Source organism: Echeneis naucrates, chromosome 5, assembly GCF_900963305.1.
Source record: "Echeneis naucrates chromosome 5, fEcheNa1.1, whole genome shotgun sequence".
Taxonomy (NCBI): domain Eukaryota; kingdom Metazoa; phylum Chordata; class Actinopteri; order Carangiformes; family Echeneidae; genus Echeneis; species Echeneis naucrates.
The window spans coordinates 18,787,238-18,802,767 of NC_042515.1; the positions used below are offsets into that span (position 1 = coordinate 18,787,238).

A 15,530-nucleotide genomic window follows, 5' to 3' on the forward strand; every position below is an offset into this window, starting at 1 on the left:
AGCCTGACCACTGGGAATGCAATAACAGGCTCTTTATAAAAGATGAGTTACTCTCTTATATCAGCCGTGGGGGTCATCATAACTAGATAATAAAGGCTTACACCCACTCACTGGAGCAGTGCTTGGGGGAGGATTCAGGGATGGCGCCGGGGGCAATCTGTCATTTGTAAGATGTGTGCACACGAAACAGCATTGAGATAGGCAGAGCAAACTAACAAGTACACCATCTATTCCTTTATTCCTTCTGACTGGTATCAGGCGCCACATATTCCCCAGGCTGCGTCACAGTTAGCAACGCCTCAGCTGAGCAAAGCACTTTACAGCTGCAATACAACAATCGTGTCAAGAGAACAGGAAAGACTCCGATAATAACTCCTCATTCAGTATACAAAGACCACAAATGCGATCCCTCAGTGTAATTACCAAAACACAATTGGCAGAGGATTACACGCTGGTTTGCCATACCCCCTCATGTCTTAGAACTTCATACAAAAACCCCTGTCGAAGGGTTTGAATGCTGTTGAGCCCTGTTCTAATTATGGGATAAACAGGCTTATCCTGAGAATAGCGTAGCATATTGAGTGTTAAAGCACAATGTCATTTAACCCTGCCGAAGATGGCATGGGTGGGGGTGAGGGGTGTTTAGTTCTCAGACTGTACAACAACAGCTTTAGATCCCCTGTGACAGACTCAAAATGAATTACACTGAACTTGTTCTTTATTGTACAACAACAGTTATCATTCCACGTTCAGGACTGCTGAAAGGCTGTTATAGGAGGAAATTAGACATGAGAGTTTAGGTGTTCAGCCTAATTTAAACGTCGGTACTCACAGTTCTCTCAGCTTCTGACAGAACTTCCATCCATCAGGATTGATGCGGGCTATGGAGTTGTTACTGAGGAATAGCTGCTGAAGGGAGGTCAGGCCGTACAGGGAGCCACTGTTCACCTCTGTCAGACTGTTGTAGTCCAGATGACTGCATGGGACAAAAAGTGAGTAATGTAGGTATAATTACAATGAGAATTTGGGGATTTTGGTGCTGAGGTTCGTAGGCAACAGGATGTCATGATTTGAAACGTATTATTGCTCCCTAAAATGACTACATTTACAGCAGTGTTACTCATTACTTGCAATTACTGTTATTTTGCATGTAATTGAAGTAATACACAAAAATTGCATGTTAGCTGCAAAAGTGTGATTGCTGCAATTTCTACCAAGTTCCAGTAAACGCACAAAAAAGTCTTACTCTATGCCAGATGGATTGAATAAAGCTGATATTTATCTTCTTAGGGTCCTTCTGGCTGCAAGTAAAAAGGCCATCACAAAATGCTGGCCACCCCACCACAGATACTTTTGTTAATATTGTAAAACAATTGCATGTCCTAGAGCAAATGACTTACTCAATCCAACTCTAAAAAGATCTGGGTGAAAATGATGGCAGAAATGACAATTATTTGGCCAATGAGTAAGATTATTTGCACGTGCTGTGTATGATATTTTGTCTTTTGGATATACTGATCACCCCCAGACCTTGAATATGTGTAATTGTTCAATGTTTCATATTTGGCCTTTGTTTTACCTTTTGTGCTAAAAGAAGAAAATTATCTATAAATAAAAATAAAAAAAAAAAAAAGATCTTATGCTTATGTTTGACTTTTGAATGTTCCAGTAATAGTTGCCAACTGGTGCAAATAGCTGTGCTTATTATCAGAGAGTGATTGCTCCAAGCTATGTGCTCCAAACAAACTATAAATTAGGTGGTTTGTTTGAGATATTAGGTGATACTGAAGTGTTTTGAGACCTGTTTTGCGGAAAAGAATTCAGTAACATATGTTGTAAACACTTGAAACATTTATCACATGTATAATTGCAATTACAAAATTACATAAATGTCAGATTTTTTTTTTTCTTATTTTTCTTATTTATTTTTATTTTTTTTTTTACATACAGGACTTTCATCTTTGCCAGGTCCCAGAAGGCTCCATCAGTCAGCTTGCTGATGCTGTTTCTTTGCAGCTTAAGCACCTCCAAGCTGGAAAGACCCTGGAAGGTCAGACCCTCTACCTGACGAATACGGTTCCTGTTCAGCTCCCTGCAAACATACAAGACAACTTGAAATGCTAGAAAATCTGTGAGACCCATAATCAGACTTTCCCAAAACAATGTTCAAATTTCATCTCCCCTGTGTTGTTGTTTTTTTTTTTCTTTAGGAATGTTTTGCCCTCACTCCATTGCACATGAGCAACCATCATATCCAAGTCAAAACTTAAGATTCTTGTAATCTGCATGCTTTGGCCGCAACATTTTGTTGTTAACAGGTCTCTCATTTAACAAGCATTCCTCAGTAGTGTCCTTCCCACCTGTGGCACAGAGCTAGTGGTGTGTACCCGCAGACTTAAACTCTAAACAAGGGTCAAAGCTATGACCCTTTGAATTGACAGTTATACTAAAAGGAGAAATGCATAAATACGGTGGTATAATATTTGTCATCATTCCTTTTTCTGCATATAAAGCTTGGGAGGTCTGTGATTTGTGACAATGAATCTGCACAGCAGGTATGTGTAAAGCCTGTAAAACCCCTGAGGATGGCAAAGATAAACATCCACGCAGGTTCTTTTGTGTCTAATGTGCATCACCACTAGCATGTGCAGATATGGTGTCACCTGGGCTACCGGTCCAACAAAACACACCTGGGGAAACTACTGAAGCCACAATGGGGGCAGACTCTCATTACGGGAGTCCCTTCGCTCTCCACATAGGAAGCGCTGATCTACAAATGGGTTGACCTTACTATTACGCTGGAGGGAAGTTTGACAGAGATAATGGAGCACAGTGCATGGAATGAACTAACCACTTTGGGGATATAGAAGAAGGCAATAAATCACCAATAATAGGGCTCTGGTGTTTACCAAGTAAGACCATATCCATCCCTAGAGGTAAAGCTCAGACTAATAGCATTCCATGCGTTGAACACACAGAGCTCAATCAACAGACACTGCAAACTACTCCCCATTACAATCTGCTCATTCTTTCTCTCAATTCTGTAATGTCTTTAAAGACTACATCTGGGATACCCATTCATTTTCAGCCTACACTTGAATGTCAAAAATATGTCGTTTTCCAGGGTTAATCTCTGACAGATCAAAACACAACTTTGTCAGCACGCTAACAATGTTGTTAGACTGATGAAATCCAGTGGTACTTACAGCTGAGTGAGCTTTGGGAGCTGGAAGGCTTTCACGGGGATCTGGCTGATGCGGTTTCGGCTCAGTCTCAGGACCTGTAGTGTTGAACCCAGATGGTCCAGCGCTCCGAACTCCAATACACTGATCTTGTTATTGCTTAGATACCTGAACATAAATGGAGCGTTTTTTTGACATTAGAGATTTCCAACAATCATAAATTGGCTCCGTTAGTGTCTCTCTTCAGTTAATTGACTTGTTGTATGTTGTAATTTGTGTCCCACGTTTATTTAATATATTTTGTGTGGTTTTGAGGTTGACATTTTCAATATAAATACATGAGCACTATCGTGCACTCCTTATATTTTTGTATTGAGTGCTGCAGGTGCTGGTAATTTTTTAATTCCAATGAATACATTTCTTTAAGATTTGTTTGTTATGAGCCACAGTAATAACTGCACTTACAGGTCTCGGATTTGGAGGCCGGCAGTAAAGCAGTGCCCTCGTAGCTCGGTGATGTCATTATTGCTCAGGTCCAGAGTTTCAACAGACACCAACTCTCTGGTCCGCCTGCCATCAATACTGCGGATCTTATTGTGATGTCTGGAAAAATCATGCATAACAGACATTAATTGCGGTTTACAATCGTTTTTACAGACCTACAAGTTTTTCCCTATGAATTGTCCACTTAAGTGTTCCTTTCCAAACACCCAAGGAGGAAAGAAGCGTCAGATCCCTCAGCTTCTCCAAGCCTTACTGTGGCACAAAGAGAAGAGTACACAGAACAAAGTGGTCCTCATCATGACAAAATGTGTACTTTAAGAGCTTCCAAATAGAAGTTGCACTTTTTTAAACAATTCCAAGGACACCTGTACTTCTCCAGAGAGGTCAGTTGCAAAATCTATTAGAATGGATGGGGCCTGGGTGATCAACCAGAGCCACTCAAAGGGGTATTTTGGAGCCTACAATGGAAGCAGAACACCACACAAAAAATCATAATACCAAAATACAGGGAGGCGCAACAGCACACTGGCTTTCTATTTCAAGAATTTCCACACCAACTAGAAAACAACTATTTGTTTATCTCCACACAAGGAAACATACCTGGGGTCACATTTGTCAAGCTTTGTGCCAGACTTGCAACATGGTTTTTTGGCCCCGTGCTGAGACCCTAACCTGTACGTTCTCAACCTATGAGGGTGTTAGTTTGGAGACCAGGCAGAAAAATTTTACAATGTGGCAAACAGACGTTGGTGCGATTTTGTTTCACGTATGTATATTTCTAAACAAACCAAAATAGACCGCAACGATAACTTCCTCATAGAAAATGCACCACTTTCAATAAGTTAGCATGGAGCAGCAGCTTTGCGTTGAGCTCCTGGGGCCGATCATTGCCTGTTATATTGCATGTGTTGGTAATTTTCTGCAAACATTTCAGTTCGAACATGATTCGCGTCTGCGACTCGAAAACAACATCATGATGCATTTGGAGTCCCATTGCACGCCGCTTCAGAGAGAAGAGACATGCCCTCCTCTTGAATGACCATTTCATCATTAGCCGGCGATGGATAAACAAATGGGTCAACCATGGGATCAACGGGAAATAAAAAGAATTATTTTACCCACAATTCAGTACCTTGATACCCACAATGCATTAAAACTGCACCGTTTTGGTCCAACTTGTTGCGGCTGCTTTCACACCAAAGTTAGAGAGATGGAGTGGCTGACTGGTGCGCTCCAAAGGGCGGTGGTGGCATTCACACCGACAAACAAACCAAACCAAAGGACCAAACACGTTTAGTGCACACTAAATGCTGTTGGTGTGAAGTAAAAGTAAAGTAAGTGTTTGTTGCAGGAAACCTCACTGACAGCCAAAGTGATAGGCACATAATCAGAGAATCACAGATCATATTAAAAACCTCAGTGCACAGCTCCCCAGCTCCTACTCCAAACATGCACGGACAAATAAAGTATAATATACAAAGCAGACATCTTCTGCACCAACGCCCTGCGTGGTATGTACATGTGAGGGTGTTAGGAGCCTGAAGGCCAGCGTTATCTGAGCAGCCATGAAAGCTTTTGCTGGTTGACACATTTAACACATGCCTGGGTGCTAACTAGGGACAAGAATTTCATTTAGTATCACTTTCATTTGGCCGACTCATCTTATAATCCCCCCTAAAAAAAAACAAAAAACAATGAGGTCAGAGAGAGATTTATTTGATACATATTCAAATAGAAAAAGAAAATCAAGACACAACTCACATGCCCCAGCTAAAACTAGAAATTTCGTGTGTCTCTGCTGGTTGCATGGCAACCACTTGGTGGAGACTAGACTCCAGGAAGTCACTGTGGACATGCCAAGAACTGGTCTGGCACATAACCCCTCTGGTTGTTATTGCGCTATGGTTTTTCTATCGATTAAACAAATGAGATACACCATGTGGACAGATCTAGACTAACTGGCCCCCCCTGTGCCATGTCTTTACGCTAAGCTACAATGTGACAAAGGGATCATCATGTCTAACTCTCAGCAGGAAAGTTACAACTAAAATCAAAGTATTCCTCTCACGGCAGTCTCCATAAACTTGTAGCTAATCTTACCTGCTCACACAGCCTGTCCTCTTTTACAACAGAGACCTGTGTTTAAGGAGACAGCATGGCGAGGGCTTTTTTTTATGTTTTTTTGAAATCTGATGACCCGCAGTATCACCGTGTCAAGCCAATTACAGAAGAGACAGCCAAGGGACAATTCAGGTAATACATCTAATCATTTTCTTGTTAGAGGTTAGTCACTTGTTTAGCACTGACCTGTTTATAAGAAATTTGAACCAAAAAACTTAGCAGCTTATTGGTGTTTCAATACACAGACACTAAAAAAGACTTATCTTTTATTGAAATTCAGCATTATTATTCTGACTGCTTCACTTAACAGGCCTGTGTATGTGAGCATATGTGACAGAAAGAGAAAGAGAAGATATTCTACCAGCCAGACTTGTCAAAACAAGGTAATTCCCTCTTTCTAGTCTTCAGCCAACAGATGGACACACATGGACACACACACGTCATTTATTAGTGACTGAGGAGGGGGGGGGGGGGGGTCACACTGCAGTGCTCCACCTGAATAAACAGTGGCAGAAATAGTTAATGATGAGCCATGCAAGCTCGCCTGCACAAACACACACACACAAAGACAAGAAATGCACATGTGGGACAGAGCATCAGACAGTAGCTCAAATGAGAATTCGCGGAAGAGGGAAAAGAGGGATGGCATCGGGGGTAGGCAGTGGAGGAGGGGTGTTGGGGGATGGGCGTGCAGGAGTGAGGTGGGGATCAACAGCTGGTGACCTTTGCTGGGAAAAACAGATCAGCCTCAAACTGGTGGGAGAGGTTGACTTTCTTTCACTTGTTCACTTGTTCCCTCACCCCCGTTCTTCTTCCACCACTCTAACCAAATTCCCTTTCCTCTCTCCCGCCCACAGCCAGAGCCCAGCTGCGTGTGAGAGATAGATAAAGCCTCGGCACTCAGTGTGTTTGAAGTCCACACATACAATAGTAGCGTTTATAAAAACTGATTATCATACGTCTGGTGACATTTCTGATAAAGAGGAGCTTGGTTCACGCTTGTTCTCTTTGATGTTCAAGGGCCTTATTCACTCTTGATTCCACTTAATTCCAAATCTCATTACTCTCCCCCATTGACCATCAGATTAGCATGAGCTGGGCTCCTTCTGACACTTCTTTTGATGTATGGAAGGTATATCGGGGGTTTACACTAGTATGCCCATTCTCCTGTTTTCAGTGTCATTTTTGGGGGCAATTGTTTGGCTCGTCCTGTCCCGTTTGAAGCTGGCGGTCAGGACAAAAGAAGAATTATTTAAAAATCTGATCATCCAGCAAGGCATATGATTACTATCCCAAGCTGTCTTTAAGAGCCTGTTTGATGTAGACTAGAGAGGCGATGAGCACAGTGAGAAAGTTTGTGCTGCTATGCTGTCAATTTGACACTGTGTTTTTAAAACTTTTTTTGCTTCTTTTTTCGCTATCCTGCTGAGGCATTCTGAGAGACTGTGGGATGTCAGTTGGCTAGCCAAGTGCATTGTGAGACTGTGGGAGCCTGGCATATGGTCTTTTGGTTAGTTACATTCGATGTTTCTGCATGATCATGTGACTTTTGTTTTTATGTAAAACTGCGCTCCTGTAAAAATGACTGTCAAAGCTCTGTCATGATCACTTGCTGGATGTTAACCCAATTGACAGTGATTGGCCAAAAGAAAAAAATTAAACAGCTGCAATACAACTAAATCCGATCAGGCTTATCTGTGCCTACTGGATTCCATGATAGCTGCAGCCATCAAAAAGAGCTGCCAGCAATGTCAAAAAAAAAAAAAAAAAAAAAAAAGGGAACTAAAAGTGGGCAAAAGAGAGGGTTGAATCACCTCTTAGGTAAGAAAGAGTTTAAAAAAGAAAGAAGGGAAAGAAAAAGAGGAGGGGAAAAACCCCAGCCACGCAATTATCTTTTCTTGGCTATCTACTATTTATTTATTTTTTATCTTTAGAATTTTCAGTGTTGCACAACCACAGTGGAAAGTCATCAAGGTCTTGGTAAGTGCAAAATGTTTAAGACTGAATCAGACACCTCAAAATAATCTGCTGATTATCTTTGAAAGAGGTAGAAGTCAGTACTTAGTCTGTATTAATTAATACAATGACTAAAATGTGTTTGATAAAAAGGTTTTGTTTGCAAAGCAATTATAAGGCCACTGGTTTCTTCACATCTCTTGATATGTTTATTGTAACTAGGATGATAATAATGGTAATAAAAACAATAAATTCATCTTCATCTCATTTGTCCACCACAACAAAAAATACATACGGCCCTGCAGACTTGTCAATTTCTTTGGGTGTTGGACAAGATTCAGAACTTTTTCAGAAAGGATTAGCTTACTGATACACTCAAAGGCTTTGGGGTGCTCATTCTATCAGAGCATAAAAGCCTGATACAATGAGCTCTCTGCTTTTTAAAGAGTTTACTGTTGGATGATGGGCTGAAAACAGATTCTCTGTCCATTTGCTTGAAAGAGTGTGTGTTTGTGTGCATGTGTGTGTCTCTGTCACAAACTTGTAGTCAGACGACATTCCAGACAATCTCCAACACAGGAACACTGCCCTGCATTCTGTGCTGCTGCCTCTGCCAGGGCAGACACAGACACTCTCACACTGCAGAGGGTTTGGTGGTTGGCAAGTGGTTGGCAAGTGCAGTGCATTGGCTTTTGGGAAGGAACCCGAGTTCACTTCTTGCTTCCCTTTTTTCTCTTATTCCCCTACTGACTTCTCATTTACCATTCATCTTTCGACATGTAGTGATATCACCCTGATCTGATACATCCACCCTCCTCCATTCCTCCCTATTTTCTCATCCTTCCTCCCTTGCTCACTGTCACCCATTTTACTGTAAGCCATGTGACTGACAGCTGCAGCTGTAAGTGCTTCAGCAGGACTTCACTTCAGCTGCATGGCTTTGTAAAGATCTGACCCTCCCTCCAGCCTCCACTCCCATCAGGCCTGCAGGCTTTCCCCTAGCAACAGGCTTCAAGTCAGGCCAAAAAAAGACACCCTGATCATTTGGAGGAGCTGCGACTCTGTAAAGTTTGGGCAAGTAAAGGTTAACCTGCTTCAATCTGATCTCTATCAAAAGAGATGCGAATATGAGTTTGTGCTGATCCTTACAGATTAATGGATCTAAATAGAAACCATACAAAAATAAAGGTGCAAACCTTTTAACAAACATGACACATTTTAATAGACAGCTGTCAGAGCAGCTTACGCAAAGCTCAAATCCACCCTTACTAACTGGCCACAGCCTACAGAAATACTCTGACCACATTAGTACATCATGATAAATTCTGAAAAGCAGGCGGATGACACAAAGTGTGACTCCCACAAAGTTCACCACTGAAAATGATACATGATGACCAACAACTCAACCAGCAGCTGCATGCTTTACTACTAGGAAGTTGACTGACATGCTGAGAAGGTGTTTAAAAAAAAAAATAAAATCTTATTTTAGGCTGAATGAGATGTGAACGTGCTACCTGGTTAAAAATGAGGGAAAACAGTAGAATGGTGGAAAAACAACTGTCCACTCAACAGTAGACACGGGTGGAGTGCTTTCAAAAGTGGACTTATGCCTGTGTGAATGTGTGTGGTGCATGTATATCTGTGTATAATATTGCAAACACAACACAAGTATTGCCATACATTTTATTGTAAGAACTATAACAACTTTCTTCTAAATATATCCTTTCAATTTTATCTATGGCCCACTTTTAGTCTAACCATAAAATGCCTGTCATTGTTCTGTGTTCAATTTGGTTGCATTGCATTCCTTTAGATATTCTTGAGCATCAAAGGAACACTGATGGAGATATAATGTTTAAATAAAAGTGGACACCCATTAAACCTCTAACCAAAAAAAGCCAGTGAACCCCACCTGTATTTCTATAATCAAAACATTCAACTACTGTATATTTCACTCACATGCTGCTGGCTTCAAACTGCTGCTTGCATACAGTTACGCTTTTCTCACCATAAGATTCCTTCAACAATGCTAAAATGAGACTGTTGTTGAACTACTGAGCTCACGTTTGTGACATACACAAGCACACACATGCCGTTCCCAAATAGGGCAGTAAATCTCCAATGAGATCCCAGTGTTGGCAGTCCCCACAGGCAATTTCACAACTGGGAGCAACTGAGTTGGAACTATATACGAGCTGATACTCAAAGCAGCCAGTACTGCTCACCAGACTACACAACCAGCTAATAAGACTAGTTGGTTACCTGACCACATACTAATCGCTCATGCCAGAACTCCATACTAAGAACAAGCAAGCTGAGGGGAGAGTGGATTTTTGTTGAATAAGTTTTGTGAGTCACATTGTTAACTAACGTCACATTAATGCAGTATTACTGCCAAGATGTATACATGCATCGTCAACAGATGTCAAGAGACTATTTCAAGAGCATTTTGAAGAGGTCACTGACCTAAGAATATGGTAACAGAGAACCATATAATTCTGTGTGTCAAGCAGTATATGGGGCAGTACTCACAGGTAGAGTGATACAATTTTGGAAGCAGCCTGTCCTAAATCTGGTATGGAGGTCAGTTCATTGTGGTCCAGCCTCCTGAAAGTGACAAACACACAGAGTAGTAGGTTAGAGAACAAAACTTTGCCTTGAAGGAAAACAGAGGGAAATGCAGAGGAATGTTAATATGTGGTCAGAGCAGTATAAAGAGGCATTTTCACAGAGTTGAACAGGCCCAGAAAATAATAAAAGAAAAAAATATATAGAAATTTAAAACAGAAACTGTGTCATTAAATCCACACTCAAGTGGATACCACGCTGTGCTCGTAATGTCTGCACAAATTGTATATGCTAGCTGAGATGCCGCACAGTTACTGTGGCTCACGTGTAGATAAATTCAATCAAACCTTATATAAATCAAAAGATTTCAAACACAACTTGTCACCTCTGCCGCAGAGCAAGTAGCAAGTCATCCTTTTAAAAACCATAAATAGCATGGGAGTAAAACAGATGTCGAGGAGCGTATGACTGGCTGGACAGCCTGCCAAAGATGTCACCAGTGTGTGTATCACCAGTTAGCTTGTGTATTTGTGTGTATGTGACTTGGGCACTGGCGCTGAGTGACACAGAGCCAAGCCCTCTCCTCACCATATAAAATATTTACAAGGCCAGCGTTGGCCACAGTATCAGGTGGTGGAGGGAAAGCTTAATATAGAAAACCACCACTTTATTCTCAATTGGACTTAGTTCAAGGAAACACATATGAGGACGCAGTTAGGAAGAAGAGTGCAAGCCACAGACCTTAGTAAGAAGTAAGTTATTGATAAACCCTCATCACAGTTGAAACTTAAACATTTTAAGCATGTTAGAGAAAAAAAAAAAACTCTACCGCACCAAACACACCAAGAACGACTTCAGGGTTAGGCAGTCAATGTAAATTGCCTCAATGTAAATTCTGTATAAATGTGAGTAATACTTACAGCTCTCTCAAGTGGGGCAGGTTGGCAAAAGCTTCAACATTGATGGCGGTCAGCTTGTTCTGGCCAAGATTTCTGAGAAAAGCAAAAAAGAAAAAGGTAAATAAAAAGTATTTTAATATTTAATTCCTTATGTGCCTAAATATCAGCAGTGCATCAATTTCTTTCATTGCGTTTATTGAATCATCATGTGTATTTTGCAGTTGTTTAAATGATAAAGGACTATAATCAATTGCACAAATTATTTCTCCATTTTGATGAACAGCCTCATCCGTCCAGATAAAGTGTGCCTGAAAACACTGCAGTGCATCAATTCAGTCGGCATTCAAGGAGGGCCAGATCAATACTATTGATACAGAGTGTCTCTCTGTGCTGGTTCACTACCCAAATATAGCCCACAGCCCATTCATCTGCAGCAGTCAATTTGCACTTTAGGCTAACAGAGAATTTAATAGCTGGCACTTGACTTGTACAGAGGCTTATTAGAGAGTGATTTGTCCAGTGATATAGCATTACCACTGTCAGACAGCGAGTGAAGGGGTGTGTGTTTGTGCACATTTAACACACATCTGTATTTCAGATTGAGCTTCCCACGCAATATGAATCAAATTTATTTCACACACAAACAAATGCTATCTCTGTCACACACACATACACCTCATGCTCAGCTGGCATGCAGCCTGCCCTGTTGGCAGAGAGCATGTTGCAGTGAGTGTGCTGTTAGTGTTCATGTGGTGGGGTTAGGCTGGGTGAAACAAAGGGATCCCACAGCTACGGGCCGCCTGCCTCCTACCCCTCCATCCCTCTGTCCAGACGTGAGAGATGGCCCAGGAATGTTTCACAGGCCTGCTGAAAGATAGCTGTTTTTTCCCCAGACACTGGGGACACTTTTACTTGATGCAACACATTCTTGGTCCATCCTCATGTACACACGTATTCTCCTCTTGTACCGCTGTGATCATGGAAGACCATAGCAGCAGAAGCTGTTCTTTAATGTCACTTAAAAAACAATAGTAGGTACTAAGGAGGAATTTTTTTTTTTTTTTTTTTTTTGGGGGGGGGGGTGTTAGTCAATACTACAATAAAATACGTTTCATTCTCTTACATCATGCAATCTTCATTTTAACACTATTCTTTCCAATAAATTCCAATCTGTATCGACAGATTTCTCTGTCTTGTCTCTGTCGTGCTTGATTGCAGATAATGACAGTCTCCATCCCCGCTTCTTTCTCTGTTCATGTGTGTATGACAAGATAATGGCACAGTAAGTATCTCCCCGCTGGCGCAGATCTGACACGGAGGTGTGCATGTGTGTGTATATTATGATCATTTACTGAGGCACCTCCAACTGTGACCTTGATCACCAAACTGTCATCCACTGGAACTGAAGGCAATTACCTCATTACGGTGAAGCTAAAGTGATAGCTCACAGAGCTGGCCTATGGGCCGCATCTGCCTGAAGAGACTTACATTTACACAAAGTGCACACACCACTGACTTCCACACAAAGCATGGAAATATTGCCTCAAGATACCTCAAAATAAAGACCATGGCAGAACAAAGGGCAAAGGGAACTGAATACAAAGTCATGTTTGAGAGTCAAACCTGCTGTACAGGTGTTAAAGGCCACAGCAACAAACTAAAACTGGTTCCTTGGTGTGTGTGTGTGTGTGTGTGTGTGTGAGCAGGCATGTGTGCACCTCCCTCTCAGTCACCTATGTTTACACAACCTTTTTTCTCCATCTCTTTCAGCCAGATTTATTTTCTTGCCTATCAGATGAGATAAGTTTCACAAGGTTTTAACACCTACTGTATGAGGTGATGGTGATAACGCGTGTGTCCCCCCACTCTTGCTCCCTTAACCGCCTTTCCCAGTGGGGGGGTGGTGTACCAGTCCTGTGCGTAGTTAATGCTTTCCAGGAAGTGGCCTTTCAATCATGCCGTTTCTGGAAGTGTTTGCCAAAGCGTGGAAGTCATTCAAGTGTCTGACTTTTTTTTTTTTTGCACAGGACAGGATACGGCAAAAGAAAAAAAACTATAAACTATAAACTATGAAGACCTATCAAACTTTACAATATTTGTAAAAGACAAGCTGGGCAGAATAGGGCTTTCATCTTCTTACATTATAAAAAGCCAACCAATGAGGTAAGGATGTATAACTGAGATGGGAACAGGCACTGTGATTAAACATGGCAAACAATACAAACCAATTAGGTTCAGAAAGCCGTGAAAATTTCAAACACTGCATTCCTTTGTATGGTACAACTAGTTCATACAAATGGGCAGGACTGTTTGACATTAGTCAGCAAGATCGAAATCAAAAGCATTCTCTGCCTGGTACTTAACCAAAGGAGGTGAGTGATAATTTGAGGTCGCATGTTGAGCCAAATCCAAAATCTTCCCACTGAATTCAAGCTGCAGTGCCAGGTCAAGCCATGTCAGGTTTACTACATTAAATCAACTTAATTATACAGCCTTTAAATCAATAATTACTTAGGTTTAATGCATGGCACATTTACTGATCATCTTGTTATTCTCTCACTAATAGCTGTTTTATAATTACAATTTCCTGTAAATGTATTTTTGTTACAATAAAATCACTTAATTATTAGTATTAGTGTATGAATTGCAGAAAAATGCAAATAATCATATTTAATTTGAACTTTGATTCATGTTAAAGAAATTCAGATATATCAAGAAGAGGCCACATTTAACATTCATTGTCTGTTCAGAATTAAAAACAACCAACATTTCAACATTGTTTGAGATGTTGTTTGCGAACCACTGACCATCACAAAGCACAAAGGTCAACATAACCTCCTTTCTGACAGCAGAACTGGAGAAACATGAAACAAGAGGGTAGCTGGACTAAGGGCTGGTCTGGAAAGAGGAGGTATAGTCGCACTCCCACCTTCCTTTCCCTCCCAACCAGCATAACCCAATGCTGAGAGACTGTGACACATCAGGAGGGAGAAGTTTCTCAATGAAACACAGCAGAAACAAAAGGTTTCAACAGACTTGAGCCTCTAGGTTATTGGACCATTTGTCCAAGTTTTATGGGCTCAACAAAATTAATCACTGCATCAACTGATAATCAGCAAAATACTGGAAGGAAACATTGGCTGCCTGGAAAGAGGTCGGCACAACACAATGTGATAAACTTAAAAGGCACCTGTCTTACTAAATAAACTATCTGCAAGAAAAACGCATGCCTACAAAGCACCTCCACTGCTAGACCATGCTGGCGATTTGACATATAAAACTCATTAAAAAGGTTTTAAAAAATAGTTTTGTTATGTGTGCTGTGGGAGTAAGGGAAAGCTGGGAGAACACGACTGATGTCACTGCATATGACAGTATGCTTGTAGTAGGCTTGGGTTAGTACATGTGGGAGACAGGAGATATGGGAGGGAGGAAGAGAGCTGCGACTTACAGACATAGATCATCATTATCTTTCCCATTTCTATCATAGATAAACGCAGTGTGAACTTTGCTCGCTGAAAGTGTGAAGTGATGTCAGGGATGAGCCTTCTGTAGTCCAGCTGGCAGACAAAGGCCTTTTAATGTGGTCGATTTCAGAACATCATAAAACTAGTCAAATAATAACCTGTGTAGCAGAGAGGCAGACACACACACACACACACACACCATTCTTCCTGCCATTAAAGGCCAGTTTATATCCAGGCAACTGCAGTGAGAGTGTACACAGGGCTAACACCAGCTCCAGCCCACCATTTTACACAGCAGTCAAACAGAGGAAGGAAAGTGACTGAACAAAGGCCTATATCTCATCAAGTAGACAAGGTTAAAAGCACAAGCTGATGAACAAGATTGGCTATTTTTATGATGAATGTGATGCTCTAATATCTTAGTAAAAACATCACTATGTGTAAGATTATGGGAGGCTCAGGAAAGCTTAGATGTAAGATCAGAGAAATGCAGCACTGAGGAGGTCAGCATATTTCACCATTTGCATTACAGATTCCTACCGCCCTCACGCACACACACACGCACATACACATACATACATACGCACAACACAACAAAGGCGCTGTTCCAGCCTTTGAAATCAGTCAGGCTAAAAGCATGACTCAGTTTGTGAAGTTCTCCAAGGCAGGAAGGCAGCCCACATCTTGGGGCCATGTGCACTGCCGTTCTCTGTGCTGCAGGTTTGAAGCAGGAGATTGAGAGGGGCACTCAAAAAAAAAAAAAGAGAAGGTTGGGAAAAGGGTCTGCACTAGCCCAAGGCACTGGGTGAAATCCTTACAACACCTACTAATGC

At 41.4% G+C, this 15,530-nt stretch overlaps 1 protein-coding gene across 1 annotated transcript in view; it reads right to left on the minus strand.

The window, feature by feature from the left end:
- Positions 1-15,530, minus strand: part of lrig1 (leucine-rich repeats and immunoglobulin-like domains 1) — a 33,708-nt gene that overhangs the window by 11,347 nt on the left and 6,831 nt on the right. The window contains exons 2-7 of the mRNA XM_029501412.1: positions 11,252-11,323; positions 10,296-10,370; positions 3,648-3,785; positions 3,207-3,350; positions 1,949-2,092; positions 833-976 (exon numbers count right to left, since the gene is read on the minus strand). Of these exons, the coding sequence (XP_029357272.1) occupies positions 833-976; positions 1,949-2,092; positions 3,207-3,350; positions 3,648-3,785; positions 10,296-10,370; positions 11,252-11,323 (717 nt within the window). The remainder of the gene's footprint in view (positions 1-832; positions 977-1,948; positions 2,093-3,206; positions 3,351-3,647; positions 3,786-10,295; positions 10,371-11,251; positions 11,324-15,530) is intronic.